This window comes from Homalodisca vitripennis, chromosome 8 (genome assembly GCF_021130785.1).
Source record: "Homalodisca vitripennis isolate AUS2020 chromosome 8, UT_GWSS_2.1, whole genome shotgun sequence".
NCBI classification, from domain to species: domain Eukaryota; kingdom Metazoa; phylum Arthropoda; class Insecta; order Hemiptera; family Cicadellidae; genus Homalodisca; species Homalodisca vitripennis.
In genome coordinates this window covers 110,268,132-110,290,100 of record NC_060214.1, presented here as the reverse complement: position 1 = coordinate 110,290,100, position 21,969 = coordinate 110,268,132, and the positions used below count along the sequence as shown (strand labels likewise).

The window sequence follows — 21,969 nt, the reverse complement described above, 5'->3', positions numbered from 1 at the left end:
GAAAGTATAACCCCAACTAAACTTGTTCAGTTTTGGACATGTTTTAACACTATGAAAGAGCAATTTTAATCAATATTTAAACCTCAACAAAACTTGCATTTGTTGGGAAAATTTTCACCGAAATAAATTGATAATATTGGTAAATCAGATGTTGTTTAAAAAATGAAATATTAATTAATTTTGAAGTGTTTTAAATAACAAATTCAACAGTTGGTCATTAAAACTATCCTAAAATTAGTTAACATTGTAACATCAATAAATCTACAAAATTGTGAAGATTTAAACTAATTAATACTGTAAATACCCGTAATTGATAGAAAACAATAAGGCTAAAATGTGTTTTGTACCCATTTATAATAAAATCAGGGCTTCGAAACGGTCTCTAAAATGTTATCTAAGTATATAAATCTCTTGAATCACAAACAGTTGGATTTCAGAAGAAATAAGTTCAAAGAAATATAAGGTATTTTGGATTATCCAGGAAGTATCAATGGTAGTAAACTGGCAATAAACAGCATTTGATTAACTAGTATTAATTTATTATTTGTCTAAAAATCAGTAAATTATAGTTTTTTAATAGTAGAGGCTGAAATATTCGGCGATACTAGTCGTTCTCGTGAGTTTCGAAAAGTTTCCTTTTAGAAGCTAAGTTACTTTTATTAGAGTAATATTTTGTTATTTGAGTTCGTCATGGACTGACCTACAAACGATACTATCTATTTACAAGAAAATATATAAATACACGTTTTTAATTAATTATTTGTATTTTATTGCAAAACGTTTACCAAAACAACCACCGCGACTTCTCAATCACTCTCTTCAAAATTATAAAACAATAGGCACCCCAGATTATTCAAATTCGGGACTGCTTTATTTGCACGTATTATTTTAAACGATATACCGTCGTTGTTATGTTAAATGTACCAATGATACTGTACTGCCGGAAACACAAGCCACCACGACAGCCTTATCTTATTTATGGGCAGTAGCCACGCCATAGAGTGGCCTGGCAGATATTCCGTGCAAACCCCGGCAGCCTTATACAGTCTTGGAGAAACAGTGCGCTGAAATATAAGGAATAAAGTGGTTGTTTTCTCTCATTTGATATTAAAAACAAGTTCCAATTTTGTTGCAAAAACCCCAAAGTAAAGTTTACTCGTTGTTTTCTTTAATACTAGCTGTTCCCCGCGGCTCCGCACGCTTTACGTAAGCTTTGCCCGTGAGCACTTCTGGTTCAAGTGAATTATATTTCGAATGCCGATGCAGAGTTTGCCTTGTTGCCACGATCAAGAAAATCTGTCAAAAGTGTATGTTTATAGCCATTGTACACGTACATGTACTTTATTATCAAGTGGTCTAACACTCAAGCTTTAAGTGCAACCAGACTTTTATTTAAAGACAAACATAAATCAACCTTCTCAAACAATACACATACATACAAATTTTCATAATGATCGGTCAAATAATAGTTCACGATTCTATAAAGGACATACTGACATTCATTTATATATATATATATATATATATATATATATATATATATATATATATGATGACGAAGTTATGATTTCAACTCTAAATTTTTAAGCCGAGCAGTCTACTCCAAACCTATGAAGTAATAAATTGTTTATCCAATATATACACCTATATACCTATTTATATATATATATATATATATATGTATACATACATAAATGGATTTACACACACACACACACACACACACACACACACACACACACACACACACACACACACACACACACACACGCGCGCGCATGGATTTATATACATATATAAAATTTCCAAAATCCTGTTATTCTTTCGACCCAGACAAATTAGCACCAAAATACAGACTTGCCTCCTATTACCTCTAATAACCGAGGGAGGACGGCGAGGTCGCGGCTCCAGCCTCGGCACAAAGCCTCGGTCCCACCCCCCCTGAATATTCATAGCCCAAAATTAAGTTCAAATCAAATCGTTTAATTGCAGTTGACAATATACATTGCATAGCAAACGTCAATTTTCATGTCTAAATTTTTTAAAAAAGTTACAAGATGGAAATGAATGAAGTCAGTCGAATCCTCGCTGGCCAAACCAAACATGAAAGATGAGGGGCTTCTCCCCGGTGGCTCGATCCATCACTCCTAAACGCCGAATTAATGCGCTACAACGACCAATTAAACCTGGGACAGCGTCATCCCCGACTGTACAAGAATATATACTCCGTCTTTATTTAAATTTCGAATAGGACCTCGTAAAGGCGTGGGAGTTCTGTGGGAACATAAACATACCGGTCCTGGGATGAGACGACGTCGGTAAATAATTCTTAAGCGGTCCCCCACTATACGGCGAGCGAGCATGGCAAATAACATTGTGTGAGGTGTGGTTATTTTTATTGAGTTCAAACTTCATATCGAAAACAAGTATATCACAAAATAAATTAATTTTTAATTTTGGAAACTTAATATTTCAACACAAGTAATTCAGTACTTAAGTGGTACTAAATAAACTTAACGAAATAAAGACCTTCGTACTGACCTTTAGTGTAGCGTAGGACAACGCTACAACTCTCATTGGGAAATCATTGGTTCGATTCCGGGATATGTCAAAAATTTGGTAATTTGTCTTTAAAATTGTTCAATACAATTATTTAACCCTCCGAGTGTCCATCATATTTTGCAAAATGCATACCCGCTTTGTGAGGTTTTGTGGACTGTCCTTGTAAAATTTATAATAAATCTAAATAGTAACTTAAATATAAAGTCTTATGTACCACTTTTTGCAAAGAACTGTGCTTTCAGACTGTTTAACTATGAAGTTAGAAAAAAAAACAATGTCTTTGTTTATAAATTAAAAAGTTAAACCAAAAATAAAAATAACATTTGCAATAATAGACTGTAAATAGTGAAATTCACAGTTCGTATCTGAAGCACAACAAATGCAAAGACACTTTACTGGAAAGAACATATGATGAAAATTATTTAGACTAGTGTTTGGTACAGAGTACGAGAATTCGAAAAACCAATAAACATAAAAAACAGTGGGCTTTCGAACAGTATACATAGGTTATAATGCGATTTGATCGGCATTAGCGTCGGCAAAATGAGTTTAAAGACATGAATGTTTATCATCAAAACTTTTGATGATGACGTTTAGTGAAAGTCCAAGTCGTCAAAAATATTTATGATGGACGCTCAGAGAGTTAAAATACCGCTAGAATAAATTAGCCTCCCCTAAAACTCACCCTTAGTTGAATCCCTTATGAGTCAAAAGAACACTTATATTTTGCATAGTGTGTCGAGCCACAAGAATTTCAGAAGCTTTTTAATCTAATGCTATTATATTTACTAAAATATTCTTGTCCAAATACTAGCTGACTGATGTTCGTAAAAAGAAATGTACACTTAAAAAGAATGCGTATGTGCATACACAATATATAGCTAATTATATAATGCTCATATTTTGCCATACATCGCTATAAATATTAATATAAATTATAATATAAATTATAAATTTATCTAGCTATAAATAAACCAACTCATTCCATGAAAGCAGCCATTCCTAATGGATATTCAACTTAAATTATATATTATATATTACTTGATGCTGAAGAAAATTCAAATAAAACTATATAACTTATAATTCCTGAAAATGATCTGACTCCAAGTTACTGATGAAAAGTTGACTGGAACTGTGTATTTACTCGTTAACGATGAAAATTGAATGAAAATGACAGAATTAACCGTTCGTGAAGATAGGCCAACTAAAACTTCGCAAGTTTGCTTGCCCAGCATGTATTGTCAATGCATACAATAAGCACACTCCATTCCAAACAAACGTAATACAAAATAATGTACTGCACATGAATGTAAGGTATTGTTTGTTTCCAACGACAGCTCAAACGTTACCAAAGAAAAGTCATTTCAAACGATCTAAATGCTCGTTCCTGTCAATAATATAACTGAAAGATTTACTTTGTTTAATGTTTGTTATTGACAATGGAAGGCTTGACAGGATAATAGAATTTGGGACATTTGCCATCATTATATGTTACAAAGAAGGACGTATCCAGCAAGGGGTCCAAAGGGTCCGAACCCCCAAATTTTCAATTTGTTCAATTAATTTTTTGGTAAACGATTATTATTATTAAAATAATTCAGTATTACAGACATGCACTGCTGAAAGATCGTTCTCAACAAAGAAACGGGTCAAGAACTTTTTAAGGAACAAAATGGGGTCTTACTCTGTCCACTGCGGGAAAATATCAGTTTGTGTGGGCACCCCTTCGCCACCAAAATTTTATCCTGGCTACGTTCTTGGTTACAAAATGTATAACACATTATGTGACATAGATTTTGCAACATATAACGACGGTAAATGTTCGAAATCCGATATCCTGTTGAAGATGTAATATTACTTGTTCTTGAAGAAGGGTCAACATATCTGATAAAACCGCTCACTATTAAAGAATCGCAAACTGGAACGATGTAGTTGTTTGTTCCTGAACAAAGGTAAACTCAATACAATGTTCTATTCCTGAAAACCACAGGTTTGTGAAAGAGTGACATACGAGTGACCAGTGTATTGTCCGAGACATGCTAGGAGAAGTGTAATAGCTTGGGAAAAATTCAATTCCAGCATCTGGTATCAGTGGTATGTCGGGAGCAGGAGAAGGAATGGGATGAAGAGGGGGGGAGGGGGGATCGTGCGCGTAGTCACGAATGTGAGGAAGGTCGGGTCTTATCACGGACGTGACTTATTGGTATTGGTAACAGATAGCGCATTCCTCTGGAAATTTAATTTCACGCCTAATCCTTCATGTTTTGTGTTACAGTTGCACGTAAGCGCTACGCTGATACTTCATCTAGCGTCAAATAATTAAAGGAAAAATAAAAAAAAACATTCCTTTCCTAAGAGCTAGCTAAAAACAAAATTATTGTTATTAAAGAATAAATTATCCATTTATGAGTAATATGACCTATTTTTCTTAAAAGAAAAAAATCCACTTTCATTTACTGAGTTCCACATGCGGTCTTTTGAGAACAGAAGAGAAGTAATGATATTATTCATTATGTTTAGGGGATAAAAATTGAGATAGTCCAGAAACAAATTAACTGTTCGATGATATTTTTGACAAGTTGTACTGGAAAGGCAAGAAACCTATGTCCGTTCCCAGTTGGCTGAGCGTCAGCGAAGCCTATCACTGGCAAATTTTCATTTCTGTCTGTCTGCACACTATATCTAAAAAACGAACTAACCTATAAAATTAAAAATTTTGCATAAAGCTCCCTTCTTAGATACGTACAGTTTGACTATGGTGCATGTCATTCCATGAAACTTGTCTGAGCGTAATCGTATATTTTTACATTGGTTTTATGCGTAACCACGATGGTAACGAGAATATGGTACAATAAACACCAATGTAAACAACCTGAGTACAATCATATTACATTTTAATACGTGACTGTAACACATGTAGCCTAACTAGAACTCTTGCATTTTGTGGGCGTAAGTAACCTCCTATCTTGTTACGCTTAAATGTATGGTACTATTCACTCTAGCAGTATCACCAGGAGATGGTTTCCTTTATTCTATTTCACGAAAGGACCGTTAAGGGACAAGAGTGTGTTGGTACAATTATGTGAGAGAAATTCTAGGTTGCGAGTTGATATTTTAATTGTATATTATTTTGAAAATGTATTGATGTGTTATGACTTTTGTGACAGTTTTGAAATAGAAACAACGTAATGTCGCTGTATGGGGGTAGTAGTAGCTTCCTGGATATTCTGGATTCCTCCTTACGCATTTTGACGGATTTAATACACAAATGTAATGTCCTTCAGTGAATGCTAATGAACGTAAACATGGGCAGCAAACACTACCATAATTGTCGTTTATTTCTGTATTTTTTAACCTTGCTTTAAGTCTTCACGCTAGAAGAAGAAATTAATTTTGACACTTGGGTTCATTTTATTACCATCTGATTTTAGTATTTTCTTGTGATTATGAAGCCAGTCTTCTGTATACACTCATAAGGATTGGTAAAAAAATAAATAAAATGAAAAGCCACTTTAATTAACAGAAAAGAGGGGTGCAAGGCATTGTCTTACGCTTTAATCTGCATAAAGTAAATAATAACCTGAAAATAACTTCATAGTTTACATAACACTTTTTAAATAAAAGATCTTATCTCTGAAAAAATGCCTTACAAGATTACTCATACATGCGCATAGCCATCAGTCGCAGTCCAGGGCTATAAGGATTAAGAGGCCTGAGATATTGAGGTAAAATGTTTTTAATACTTATTTTTATTTTTCCTTTATTCTTAATTATTCTTATAACAAGAATTGTTTTTATGGTTTTAAATTTCTAGCTGTTAGAAACTTATAACCCTTTTAATATGAGCTGTTAGTAAGTAAAACTAAATACCTCAAATAAAACTTTAAAGCTTAAACCTTATTAGTCCAGTCTGCTTTTGAAGGACTATTGAATAGTTTTTTTTTTTTGTAGAAAACCACTGACTGAATCAAGGAAACCATTCCATAAATAAAAGTCTTTTAACACAAAAACAAAAAGGTGTAAGAGGTGTTATTTCACTTTTATTTTCATAAAAAAACATGAATGTGCTTAACATAGATCCTTGTGGAAGACCATAGATAGATAGTTTGTAGTTAGTCCATGTTTCACCTCTCCAAGAACTTCAAAAGTACGCAAAAAGTTATTTGTAACAATAAAAATTAGTTTATTTTCAAGATTTGAAAGAGCATTTCTACTTTAGATAGTATTGTCAAGTCTCAGAAAAATTTTTAGAATAGGCGCTCTGATTATAACCTTTGTACAGCTTTAGTTATATTAATAATTAAATATATGAAGCTCTATTCTGAAAGAGTGACACGGATTGATCCCTATATCAACATTACTACCTCCACGTTTTCATCAAAATTTGAAATCACGCCGTGAACATTTGACGAAGAATAAATTGTCCTATTCCATCACTTTCAATATTTTATGAGATCGTGTCTTTATAAATAAACAGCTGTACCAGAATCGGTATCAGAATGTTTGTTTTTCTGCGCTATTATATGACTTTTCATACATGCGACCATTGTTTTTGTAATACAAACAATATTTTCGAAATAAAGAGCATACTGCCTTCTTATCAAAGTTTTGTTGAAATTTTCTTTGAGCTAAAAAAGATTTTTGTTATAAAAGGAACTTCTCCACAGGCACTTGCCTCTAGAGGCCCTAGTTATTTTTGAAAATATTTCCTTTAATTTACGAGTGTTTTTGTTTTAATTTTTTTTACAAGAATGTTACATTTTTATTTAAGTTTGCTCATTAGGTTTGTACATTGTGTATACATTTGGTTGTTTAGGTCACTTTATTTATGTATTACATTGTGTATACCAATGTATATAATGTGTTATTGTAATATTTTCAAAAATAAATCATATTCTATTCTATTCTATTTTGAATTTTATCCTTACTTTTACGGCTCATCGTCCTCTTCGGCACTTCGGTGACAAAAAACGGAACTTACGTATTATACCGGCTATATTTTGTTTATATGTTTGTGCGATGTAAAAAATGGGGGTGGATCGAACGTTTTGGACATAAAAATTACAGAAACATTTAACATAACATATATTGAACAATAGTAAACATGTTTGATAACACAACTTACAATTTACAACTACTTGATACTTGTGAAGAAAGCAACAATCTTAGCTATAAGTGTTTATTGTATGCAGATATGAAATTAGTAGGAAGTCATGGTTTATTTGTTGATATGTATTTCACACCCAACAAAGTTTAGAGGGTTTCACCTAAAATGTGTCCAATTAACAGTGCAGGCTTGGCAAAATACTTTGAAAGAGCGAGCAAATATTCTAATCCTACCTGACCATAGCTTAAAATGTACAAGAATAATTGTCTGTCCGTCTGTTCGTACAAAAATATCTTGAGAACAAATTGGCCTATAGACTTACAAATTTGCACGATGCTTAATTTTTATACTAGTAACATCGGGTTGGATAATGGAGAATGTGACTCCATTTGATTTGGCTGAGCGTTAGCGAACATTGGTATTACGTTAACCAAAGAGGAAGTCGCATAAAAAATAAATGTATAAACAGATAGTATAATCATAATCACATTTTATTATGTGACATATATAACACGTAGCCTAACTGTAACACGTACAATATCAGAGTTTGATAATTTGATGTATAGACTTTTATTGTTTAAACACTGCTATGACTCCCAACTTAATATACAGAAATGCGAATATATCATGAGGCAATATATCTCGAGAAATCTTTATATGCAGGCTTCAAATTGTGTATGGAATCTTATTTCTACATACAAAACAATAGTTGTATGAATTTGGAATTCGACTGAGCGTTATTGAAGCTTTATGATTCGGTAGGCCTGCAAACTTTTTTGTATGCCAAGGGGTTGTAAAAATGTCTTTTCTGTATGACTGTTTCTATATAAGCGGGATATTTCAAAAATGAAATGAGCTATTGAAATTTTGTATGAAACTTTAGCAAAGCCCGTTATTCGTTAAGAGTAATACTTACTTACTCAAACCATAATATGTTCGTAATAATTTCTTAGCTACATACAACCTAAGTACCTGAAGACAGTATGATTTTCATATTTTTTACTTCAACCCACTATTACATTTGTGTTCTCTTAAGGTTTGGTAGAATATTTTTTTATACTTATCGATTAATACATTTTCTTTAAAGGTGGTTCTAATATGTTATAATAGACAGTTAAGAATCAATTGACTAAACTTTTCTTAGCAAGAAAGAACGCTATTTTGTATATACCCTCTATTCAAGCTGAGGATAATATAAAACCATTTACCACAAAACCAGTTCACACACTTTTTGTTCTTATGGAACATTTTTATTTGTTGGTATAATATATCGTGTAATTTACATTTTCGTGTTACACAGTTGCAGATTCACACAATATTGCGTGGTGCGTATGTTGTTTTTGCTGCCTATGTGTGTACGCATTATAAAAATTCTTATTTTTACTTTTATTGATAATATTGGCTCAAGTGATAACTATTTTAATCTATCCATGTTTATAAAAAACGTAACTTAATAAATCTTTAGGTTTGAAAAAAGTACCGCAACTAATTGAAATTCGATTACAGTTTCCATTGTTTATTTAATAAATAGTACGTACTGTTCTTCTAACGAATATTACTAAGTTAGCATTCCATAAGTTGCATAATTTTTTAAACTATAAGCAAAGTGAAAGTAACGAAAGCGCAAGAAAGTTTAAAATTGTATCGCTTACTAGCTACAAAATATCCACGTTATATCTAACTAGCTTATACAGGGTAGTAAGATATATATATATATATATATATATATATATATATATATATATATATTTCATTACTATAACTTGTTATTCATATACTAGAATAACTACGAAAATAAAATTGTAATACGTGTATCACGTATAACTTACATGTGGAATAACATTCGATATTTTAGAATGGTACAAATGTTTATATCAGCTATAATAAATACTCCATTTCACAAATTTAACCATTTTTTGAATGTTTTTATCACACTAGAAAATAACAACCGTATTTTACAGATTTTTGAACTGGCGGAAATAATAAGAATAAGACAATTCTTTAAAAATAGAATAAACTTTCATTAAATCTTTATTGAAGAAAGTTAGTTTGTTGGTTTCAAAACTTGTAGGCCCAATGGGTAATATGATGCATTCTCAATTATATAACTTGTCTCATACAATATATTACAAAATACCACTATAACAAATACTCGTATACCACTTAAAGCAGATAATTTGTACTCGTATTTCTTATTTTCGTTAAAGATTTTAAACTTTGACCTGAGTTTGGTGCTGGTCAACCATTTTTTTTTTTTTAATTTGTAATTTGTACTAGCTGAGTGATGTTTAAATTTAATTGCGTTTAAAACAAAACTGTATAAACCTAAAATACTAAAACAAATTATAATGTGTTATTATTGTTTCTCTAAGTCTTATGGAATGTAAACATTTATGCCCAGTACGTGTTTTAGAGCTATAGCAATAATCTTTTCTACTTATTTACGCAACAACAGACAAAATTCACCAATGGTTTTATAATAAAAGTACTCTATTTTTGTTGGAACAGTAAATTCAACAACTTAAACCATAAGAGATTGATTAGTAATTTTTTGGAGGTTATGTTTTTTCTCACTCATTGTATGTCTGAAGTAGTTACTGTCTGCATGGAGTATTTTCATTAGATCCTATCTATTTTATTGTTATTCCTAAATTTATAGTGTAAATAATCTATTGTATGTTTAAGGTACTGTAAAATGTCGCTAAATTTAACTAAGGGTCCACTTTCAATTTTCAAGTTAAGAATCTTATTTAAAAAAAAGTTCTTTAACATTTTTGCAAACAAAATGCTTACATAAGTGCTCTGAACGTGACTGGGTTTTCTACTTTTTCCAATATATTAATCGAAAGCGGACAGTCTATACAGAAAATCTTTATACTTATATTCACAGTATATTCATAACTGTGAATCAGTTGAATTGTAAAAATATTTTAGATTAAACCAAGGTTTTGGATGTGTAAACAATAATATAACGCTAGTACTGGCTTATAATAATTAATACTTTTGGGTTAGTTTAGATTTTTGAACAATGACTACATGCTACTACTGTCCTATATAACATGTGCTCTCTGCTTACATTTTAAACAGCTACTCGGTATTTGAGAAAACAAAACCTATTTTGACTATTATCAATTTCAGAAGTATACAAGGAAAGTAAGTTTCACGTTAAATTTAGAAAAAAATTAATTGTTGGCCTACTAAGTTTGCCGTATACCAAAACCAAAGGATGTGTTTTTACTTTTTATCCTTATTCATATATTATTAATAAAATCGGTTATTTCTATTATATAATTTGTGTTTAGATTTGTGCATTTCTTTTATTTAAGTATATTTTACAATTTTTTTATGTTAATTGTGTATGAACTTCAACGAAAGTTCAAAACAGACATGCTTTTGGAATTAAAATGAAGTTTACTTCGAAATAACTGCGTACTAATGTTTCTCATACAAACTATTTATATTTAAACAAATAATTTAATTTCGGTTTCAAGTAAAACTTTGAATTAACTGTTTGATATAGGCTATAATTAATAAAACAAACAATTTGTTGAAAATATATTATGCAATAGCTTTACAGTTGAAAATATACCTTACTACAAGAATATCTTTGACTTTAAGATTTATTGGCTATAGTATTTTAGTTCAAAGAAGGAAAGTATAAAAATTGAAGTTATACTATTGTACTACTTGTACTAAAATATTGGGCTTAAAATAAAAAAAATCTATAACTGTTTCTATTTTACTCTTTAGAATGTTGTATGCAGGTGAATTATTTTGACTCTATGCTCACCAAAGTAATTTTTATGGGTACTTAAAATAAGTGAGTATTATATACGCTTTTAGGGCGTACATTATTCCGCCTATATTATCAATAATGTAGCTATGCTTGGCATTAGGTATTAAAATATGCACGTTGCATTAAAGTGAAATCTTAATGAAAGACGCACACACGCACACACACAGTAAATCACCCTTTTAATCAAACATGACGTAGCGAATTGTAACTTGTTCTGTTGAGGCCAGCTTTGAGCTCGGCGGCGGAGCTGGGCCACGCCTCGGCAAGCTGACAGACGCCTGCCTACCACACATCCACATTCATGCGTACGTCTACGATCGCTTCATGTGTCAATTTATTACCGGACGATTCGCTTCGCTCGCACTACCGCACGCGGGTGACGGCCAAGGTCAGATGTGTTGGCGCGGTTTCCAAAACCCTAAACCTGTTTTTCAATGGGCATTTCCAACTTACATTCATATCGTTGTTTTCCGACGATCTTCTCCTTTCTTTCGGCTCCCCTTCGCCATTGCTCTCCTCCATTCCACACCTGTATCACACAAAACCGACAACAATACACCAAACACCACGAGAAGACTAACCGTCGTCCGCCGACAGCCGCGCCGTCCGCAATTATTTCTATTCCCTCCATCACCCCCCTACAACCACCTCAAATTATATTCCCCTCGATAATTTGACTTTTCGTTCGGTTTTCATCTTTTTTCATTCCTATTCGCTCGCCGTTATCTTTGTACGGGGGAAATTACGGATAAGACCTCCCATTTAATAACAGGCCTACATTGTTGCCGCTGGTGGCGCTACCTGTGCGCGCGTCTGCCAACTAGCCGCCAGACGCCATCTTGGATAGTTCTGGCAAACCTCGCCAGAGCGCAGCATCAGCTGGGATAAACCGTCATACTCTCTTCAAAACAATGTTTTGATTGTGTATTTTCTGTGTAATACAAATCAATTATGTGCCAAATCACATTACTGATGTTAATACTATAATTGTGTTGTGTAAAACAGAATGGAGAATTAAACTCTTTTGGTTGACATACAGTTTTGGTCATATCACCCAATTTATTTGTTTACTTTTATATATATTTTATCACACCATAGCTTTGCGATCTGGTCTTTCACCTTTTACAATATGCAAAAAGAATGTTCATATTATTTTTGAGGATACAACCAACTATGTTGTTCTAAACGTAAAGGGGTTTTCCTATATTTTAAGTATATGTTGGTAAAACAACACAAACACATCTTATCCGTAAATGCAGCTGAGAAATAAATGTTCATTATTGTTTCTGGATGTCCAGGAAATTTACAAGTAAGCAGCACAATTGTAAAATTCGTAAAGTATTATAAACTAGGTAGTATTAATACAATTTAACAAATTAAAACAAAATGGTACATAACAGGATGACTTGATAAAATGACTAAATGATAAATTATCATTTTTTAGCTGTCATTATATTAATTTTAAAATTAAAAGCTGGTTTTCATTTCGCTGTTCATAGACATTTTTTAAACTTTTTCGTTATTACAATTATTTTGCTTATGAGGATTTCACTTTGCAAGAATTGTTCATATATGTTTGTTATACTGCATTATATTAGTTCAACTGGCAACGCACTATTTTCGTTTAAAAAAAAAAACAATAAGATCACTAATAGTATTAAAGTTAATAGCATACATAACATAATAAAACATAAATACATATTAAACATGTAACACAGTGGAGTATATAGAAAATTATGTCGGGGGAAGGGGTTTGACACAGAGGGTGGTTTAGGAGGTACAAAATACCCTCCAAAAAGGAGTCCGGGAAAATTGTTGAGCTTTAGAACCCCATAAATGTGTTCTAGCTTAAAACAAAACACTGGGTGTAATTTTAATGTTCGTCTTTAAAAATTTCGGAGGGAGGGATTCGATCCCCCCCGAACTCCTCTGAGCCCCCCTTTTATACGCACATGGTTTAACAGCTAATTTTATTAAATAATTATTATGAACAACAACTGCCTGTAAATGTTCTCAGAATAAGATTTATTCTCTAAACAAGATTTAATCCCTTATAATAATAATTTAAATTAGAACAAATTAACCATAGGTAGTTCAACCACAATTAAATCAACATATGTAACTCAAATAAACATAATGCAACTTTTCTTTCAATAAAAAAAAAATGCTGCATTGACGAAGAGAAAGGTGTTCTTGTATTTCAATAGCGCCTGCAAGTAAAGAGCGATAAAAATAGTGTAGCTCCGTATGGAGTAAAGTATCGTCAGTATTACAGGCGCTATACTGTACATACAGTATCAAATTGACCAGATCGTTAGAATTTTGTTGGAATATTTGATTTTAAATATTATTATTGGAATATATAATTGATAAAGTTACATAATTAACTGATTTACATTGCTTTAATGTCCTTAAACTTAAACTTTCCAATAACTGTCCTTAAACTTCGATCTAATGGATTTCTTTTAAATGAAGAAAAAGACACAAAATATAATTTTTAGCTTGAAACCTTATTTGGCCCCTCTTGATAACAGCTTTAGCTCCAATGTAAAATGTTTAGGAATGTATATAGATAACCAACTAAACTGGAACCAACATACAGAATATATAAGCAAGAGGCTTTCTAGAGTTATTTACCTGTTAGGTCGCCTTAAGAGTGCTGTTCCTAAAAACTATGTGAGGACTGCCTATTTTGCGTATTTCCAAGCGGTTTTTTTCGATATGGTTTAATATTTTGGGGCAACTGCTCAGGAACTGAAGACATATTAATTCTTCAAAAAAAAAAGCTATTAGAGTAATGACTAATTCTCAACCGCTGGAACATTGTAAACCACTTTTTTATTCTGTTAGAGATTCAAACTGTTATCAATCTATATAGTATATTTGATTTAATTAACTATATTCTAAAAAATCTAAAATTTTTAAAATTTTACAACGAAATTCATTCATATAATACAAGAACTAAAAACAATGCTGCAATTGGTTATCACTTGCCTCAGTAAAACCAATAGTCACATGGTGACATCGCTGAAAATCTACAATTTTTAGAACCTCTGGTAAATAAGTATCCATATAAAACTTTCACTAAGTGTTTTATAGTTGGCTTTTGAAACACCCTTTCTATAGTTTAGACGAGTTTTTAGAATTAAAAAACATCACATTTTAGATATATAATAGGCTAATTTTTATATGTAAATTTTGACAATTGTTTATTTACTGTTTAATTTATATATCTAGACCTAGTTTATTTTAAATTAACCATCACCGACCAATTTATGTTACTAAAGCACTGTTTTTTTTTAATGTTAGTTTAAGTTTAAATTATTTTGATAAAATTGTTTTATTTTCACCATGCCCTAGGCTGCAATATGACATGGTCAACGATTGTAAGAATTTGAACAACAAATAAAGATTTATTTATTTATTTATTTATTTATTATAGCTGATGGTGTAAATTGAATAAGGAATTCTAGTTTAATGCTTATTATTTAATACAAGATAGCAGTACGCCACACCACGTATTGTGTAATAGGCTGAGACTACATACAATGGCACATGTTAAAGTGTCATACGATTGTACCAAGTTTGTTTACAAAGTTCTGTTTTCTAGATTTTCTCGTTGCATCATGGACCTTTGTAAAAATGTTCACTAACGCTCAGCCAAATCCCATGGAGTGACATCCACTATCATCGAACTCAGCGTTGCCTTTATAGAAATGAAGTCTCATGCAAAATTTTCAGGTATAGGCTAGTTCGCTTTCGAGATATCGTCCAGAAAGGCAGACACTACTCAGTTTTCAATCACCTGTATTAAGTAAATGGACACTGAAGATTTTATTAAATACTAGCAGTTGCCCGCGGCTTCGCACGCAATTTCCCGTTGAAAAACAGTACACTATATTCACGTATTCTTTTTCCATCACATTCTAAACATTGCTGAGATAATTGATAGTCGTTCCTTCGTGAGCCTCTTGGGCGCATTATGACGGTATGTACCATATTTCCGGCCTGTACCTTTCGTGGTTTTTGCTAGGTGTTGATAAGTTATTCAGAACAATTTATATGGATGAATCTCGATAAACTAATTAGGTTATAAAGAATCAAATTCGGTCTGTTAAAATTAATTTTCTGTCTAAGACATTTCCAGTATTATTGAGGAGTGTGCCTTCAAGAAAATGTATCAACGAAAACCAATTTCGATCATAAAGCGTCTTCTTTCGGCTCTTTTCATTTACCTTCGATCTAACCAAATTCGATTACCTTATGTGCAAACATCCACGGATTTGTACAATGAGGTTGTTTTCATAATAGCGTTTAGTAATAATTTCATTGCATTAGATAGTTTATTGATCATTGGTGCAATCTAAATGTAAAATTAGGCAATGACTTCTTCTATGCAACCTGCATTACACTACTGGTCAAGCACTTTACAATAAAAATTTTCTAAATTTTAAATGTAAAAAATTGTTTCTGCTTCTTTGATGAACTTCAGCTGAAAGTATTAACAGCTGTTAAGTATCAGTTCGCTTTGTCTTTGTATTACGTGTTGCAGCGCAGTCTGTCGGATCCAATATAAAACACGTTTACGTTCTTATCATAACATGTATCGAATGTAAACAAACTAATTTTTCAATTTGAATTCGACCTTATTTGGTGAAATGAATGTGTTATGGGTGGTAAAAAGCACTCTAAGTGTTAATTCAGACCAAAAGCTGTACCTGTTCCAAATTTCAGCACAATCCGTATAGCAGTTTCAGCGTGATTCGAGGACAAACCTCCAAACATCTAAACATACAAACACCCAAACATCCAAATATCCAAACATTCAAACTTTCGCATTTATAATATTAGTGGGATGTTCTCACGTGAATATGTGCGTGTAACCTGTAGGGATCACTTTTATCCGTGCCGGTGTGATGTGTGATTGTGTTTCTCGTACTCGTGACTTGTGCTCGGGATTCTCTGCATTCTCTGCAGTGACAACGCCTGGACTGGACTCCAAGCAGCTTTTGGGTATGTTTGAACCATCTTCTTTCCCTTCTTTTCCTCTATCTATTCTTTATCTTTGTATGTACTAATACCTCCCTTTACTTGACGAAGAGGATGAATTTCAATCTTCGAAACGTTGTGTTACACTTTAGTAACCATAACAATGGCAAATGTCCGAAATCCTGTTATTCTTTCAAACCTTCCATCGTCGACAACAAACCTTAAACAAAGAGCTGTAGGGATACATTCGTATAGTTAAAATATTGTCTTCAGATATTCCAATACCGACGTTCTCTCTAATTCCGACGAAATGTAGTAAGTGAAAAACTGGAGAATTTTAAAAATTAGCACATCGATACAAAGGAATACCGAAAGACACGACAGAGCGTGACGAAAGACTTATCGCATACACAGACGGATGAACGGACGGACGTACGGATAGATGGAAGGGTGGACTGATGGACGGACGGACGGACGGATAGATGGACGGGTGGACTGATGGACGGACGGACGTACGGATAGATGGGACGGGGTGGACTGATGGACGGACGGACGGATAGATGGACGGGTGGACTGATGGACGGACGGACGGACGGACGGACGGACGGATAGATGAACGGACTGTTATTCCTTTTGTAACCATAACGATGGCAAATGTCCCAAATCCTGTTATCCCGTCAAACCTTCCATCGTCAACAACTAACTTTAAACAAAGAACTGTAGGGTTGCATTCGTATGATTAAAATCATTCGTTTTACATATTCTAATACACTTGTTCTTTCCAAGGGCTTGAATTAATACTGATGAATGTAGAAAATGAATTAATAATTTATTTTGACATTTATGGGTAAGGAAGGTTAAAGCATTTTTCTGATCACGTCCATCTTCAGAAACTGGGTAATTTTAAAATTAGTATCACGGACGGACGGAATGATGGACGGACGGACTGATGGACAGACGGACTGATGGAAACTCAAAACATAGATTCTTATTGGTTCAAGGAAGAACTACATTGATTTTGGAGTCGTAAGGTAAAAGGGCTTGTTCGTCCATACACGGACGGATGGACTGATGGCCGGACCTGATGGATGTACGGACTGATGGACGGAGGGACGGATAGCATTTTTACCTTACGACTCCAAAATCAAAATAGTTCCTTGCACCAAGAGGAGCCTATGTTTCAAGTTTCTAGAACTTTTCTACCAAGAGTTAACACACAGCTAAGTAGACGGACCGATTGTCCTTTGACCGTTAGACCACAAAATAAGTAGGTTTTCTCCTTGGAACAAGAGGAAACTGTGAACGAAGTTCCAAGTTCCTGGACCCTTCTATCAAAACGTATCGCACATTGGGACAATTTCCTTATCTAGTAATTTCCTATCTTAACTGTCCGTCTGTCCGTCCGTCTGTCTGTGCGATAAGTCAAACAGTGAAATTCAAACCCACGACCATATCCTTATCTGAACCATCTGATAAATATTTACCGACCTAGGTCAACCCACTTCGTGTATATTGTGTAGAACATCAGAACACAGTCGTCACCGATACGATCTTCGTTAAGTAGTGGACTTCTGCAACAACAATATGTGTACGCAGCGATTCTGGAGACGCTTTTCAAACGAATTATTTCTCGATGGCTGACTCAAGGAGGGATAAGAAATATGTTTGACTTTATTTTATTTTATTTTTTTATTTTAATTATAGTCCATTTTGGGACTGTCAGTCATAACTTCTGGAGTCTATATATTTAAATTATATTTACATTCTAAGGATAGATCTTTTTAATATATAGTGCAACAAGAGGTGCTCGGGAGAAAACATACAGTTGTTTTAAATTATTTCTTTAAAATTAAATATTTACGATAAAGATGACATTAAAAATTATTTTTTTTTAATATTTGAAGGGCTACAAAGTTTCAACATCCCACACTTACAATCAATGTTTCATATCGTTTAGAAGATTTTGTCAGTATAAATTAGCATCTACAATCACCGAGATTGGTGCTAATCTTATAAAAAGCTTTTATACGATACTAAGAACCTTTTCTGGAAACTATGGACAGAATTCGAAGGCTTTAGAAGTGTACGCTATGGATACCCATAAATATGTTTATCATTTTAGCCATGGAACATGTGAATTGGAGGACACAAAAACCGGGTATAAATAAAAATATTAGTAAGTTTTTGACGAAGTCGCTAATGATTTATCAAGTGTAATATCAAGTAAACAACAATCTGACGAATCTGATAGCGAATAAAAACACTTAAAAATTAAAATTCATGTTTTAGCTTCGCTTGAGTTTTAACTCATTTTAACGCAAATAGCGTTACAGCCGGCCTCAAATGTGTTTGTAGGTGCGTTTCTTAGGATTTGAATACTCAACTGAGTGAAAATTAAAGTGCTAATACTGTAATTAGGATAGAAAAGTTTTCCTTTGTTCTTTTATTGGCGACAGCCTCTAATAAAATGAAACTATTTTTTGTTTTAACAATACATATTTCATCCAGGTTACTTTGTATGCTTAAAGGCTTAAAACAGTTTTTAATAGTAATTTTTATTTAAATAAATTAAGTGTTTTTTACAGTTTTTCGTTCGCCCCAGTTCACATTTTGAGTTACAATTTTATATATGTTAGAGGAGAATGTGTAAATCAAACGAGAAAAGTGTTGAGCATTTCATTACATTTAATTACATTTTTCCAACATACCAAACGTGTTTTAAATTTTTATAAAGGTTGATACTTAGCAAAATTTTTACTTAGCAACATCTTAAGATGTGCTAAACATCTTAAAATGCTATTATTTGTTATTTTCAATTATAATCAGCGATTAAGAGTGCGGAGCATCTTTTTTAAATAGCGTTTTGCCGACTGCGAGACGGTCAAGAGACGATAAGAGACGATTTTAAGAAGACCGTGTTGGGTCTGTAATAAAGTAGGGTTTTACTATAAAAGGTCTCAAAATTCAAGAACATTCAGTGAGTGGATAGAGTAAATTTGGATTTCTTTTTTTACACTTTTTTATTTTAGCTTATAGACAGTGCTGTTTTTGTGTGACAATTTTATTGTTGTAGTTTTTTTGATACTTGTTCAAATAATTTTAGCTTCAAACTTCAATTTAAACATTTTTATATAAACGTGTTTTGAAGAAAGGATTAACTTAATTTAGTTTCTATCTGAGGTAAATGTTTATTTTAGTTACAGAAAAATTTCTGCTCCTTTTAATATTTTTATTTTATCTCCATATTAAATTTTCATTAATGTTTCACACAAATTTAATTTAAGTTTATAATAAGATACACCATTACATGGTATGCTTCGGAGTGTTGAAAATAAAATTTCAATCTTCCAGAGGCTGAGATTCAAAAGGCCAGCAGATCCTACAGATCGGTATCTACCAGAGGCAACAGAGGCAACAAATCTTCTTAGTTTCTGATTCTTAAGATTCTGCGTAATAAGTAACGTTTTTCACGGTATACAATGGAAAACCGATGTTGGTTTTTTAATTACGACTAGAATGTTTGCTAAATGGTTTAAAAAATAGTTAAACACAAAAAATCTGCGTTCTAAAACTAATTTAAATTTTTTTTAATTATAAAACTTTCCAATTAGAATGCATATTTATATTTAATCATTTTTACACATTAAACATTGTAAGTTATATTGATCATTAGCCTACCTTGGAAAATATAATATCCTACAAAAACAAGAGTGTATTGTAAACTTATTTTCCGTTGAAATGTAATTTATTTTAATCAAAAAGTAGAAAAGAACTAAAAATGCTTCCAATGAATCCTTTATTAGTTTATTTGAATTATAATCAGTATACAAAGCGTAGATAAATGTACTTCATTATGTACATATCCTATTGAAGTAGACAATGAACAGTGGCTGAGTAAAATTTGTATTGCAACTTTAAAGTTTTGCGGCAAAAATGTTGCACATTATCAAGAACTCGACAGGGAGGCAAAATGAAATACTTTTTGAATCAGCAAAATAAGATGAAGTACAAATATATGGCACTGTGAATGTCCATAACTTAATTTAAGGATTGAAGGGAGTTATTCACTGGTTACGTTATTGTTGTATATGTTCTTGGTAACCATCACATTGGAGGGGGCTGACTGTAACCCATAATAGACTAGCGAGAAGGAATAGGGTGCAGATATAAAATGTTCTTCTAACGTCTATCAGGAACGTAGCCAGGAAAAAACTTTGGGGGGGGGGGTCAAGTTAACTGATTATTCCCGAAAGTAAGGCCCCATTTTGTTCCTTAAAAGGTTCTTGACCCGTATCTATCCTTCAGCAGTACATGTCAGTAATACCGAATGATTTAAATAATAATAATCGTTCACTAAAAAGATAATTGGAACAATTGAAAATTTGGGGGGTATCCGGAAATGCTAAGGAGCTTTTTTATCCGAGACAATGTTTTCGAGACTAAGTGTATTCTGTGTTGAAGCGGCTAGATTAAATTTAATGTAAGGCTATTTCCCTTCCAATGGCCGTCTTTTACTTTAGAGATGATGAGAGACGTTTTATTTTTATTTTGTGGTTTCAGGAGACCTTGGAGATTAAATTGTATTCCAAACTGAAGCAGCATACAAGTAGTTTAGAATGCAGAGGTAGACATTTATTTGGTGGAATCTCCATCACATTCCTCAGAAAGGCTGTAGAAAAATTTGCAGAACTTTACGGTTTTGGTTGACATCAATAGCTTACAGTACCCCGTATTGGACTCCCGGGAGGGTATACTTCTACCTGATTTATACCTGACAGTAGAGCATATACAGAACACAGCAAATACCGATCTGTCACTTAAATGCTGATACAATTGGGTAAAAAGGGATGATAGATATGTTTATTTCGGAGGATGGCTGATTGGTGGAGTGGGTGGTGTCATACCCGCTTTTGTGCGGTCTTTTTAAAACCGAAACATGAAGGAGTACGACTTTCCCTGTCCACTATAATTGGAAGAGACTATAACAGAGCTAGTCTTTCCGTCTTCCAAGATGGCATGACTAAGACAGTGCCAGTTATCTCTACCAATGAATTCCCGACAGGAAACAGCCCCTACCTCCAATATTACATACCCTGAATGCAGACAGAAATCAGCATAAAGATGCTGATAGGACTGAGGGCCATAAAGGGTTTCCTAATGTTCTAGTCCTAATGAAAAAATCCTTCGTATTGGGTCTTTGAGACAGGATACAATTCGACCATCTCATAGATGCTGACGTTATTGCTCGAATGATTACAGGACACTATAATGCAACACTGGTGTCTGTAATGATGATCAGCAGCATTTGACTCTTGATCTCATATTATCAATGATGTCGCTTTTGGATGCAATATGAAACCAATCCTGGAGTAACAATACAGACGTTGCAAAGTATGTATTTTTTGATAATGACAATGATACATCATCGGCGGCGATATAATACTATTCTTGTTTTGTTTACGCGTGATGTTCCTGTAAAAGGTCTCGCAGAATGAAACAGGAATAAGGAATGCGA

At 33.0% G+C, this 21,969-nt stretch overlaps 1 protein-coding gene across 1 annotated transcript in view; it reads right to left on the bottom strand.

Moving 5' to 3' along the window:
- The window catches only part of LOC124367886 (transcription factor Sp9), a 237,837-nt gene extending 225,792 nt beyond the window's left edge, over positions 1-12,045 (bottom strand). Inside the window, exon 1 of the mRNA XM_046825074.1 lies at positions 11,919-12,045. Coding sequence (XP_046681030.1) covers positions 11,919-11,987 — 69 coding nt within the window. The 5' untranslated portion in view covers positions 11,988-12,045. The remainder of the gene's footprint in view (positions 1-11,918) is intronic.
- Positions 12,046-21,969: the final 9,924 nt, after the last annotated feature.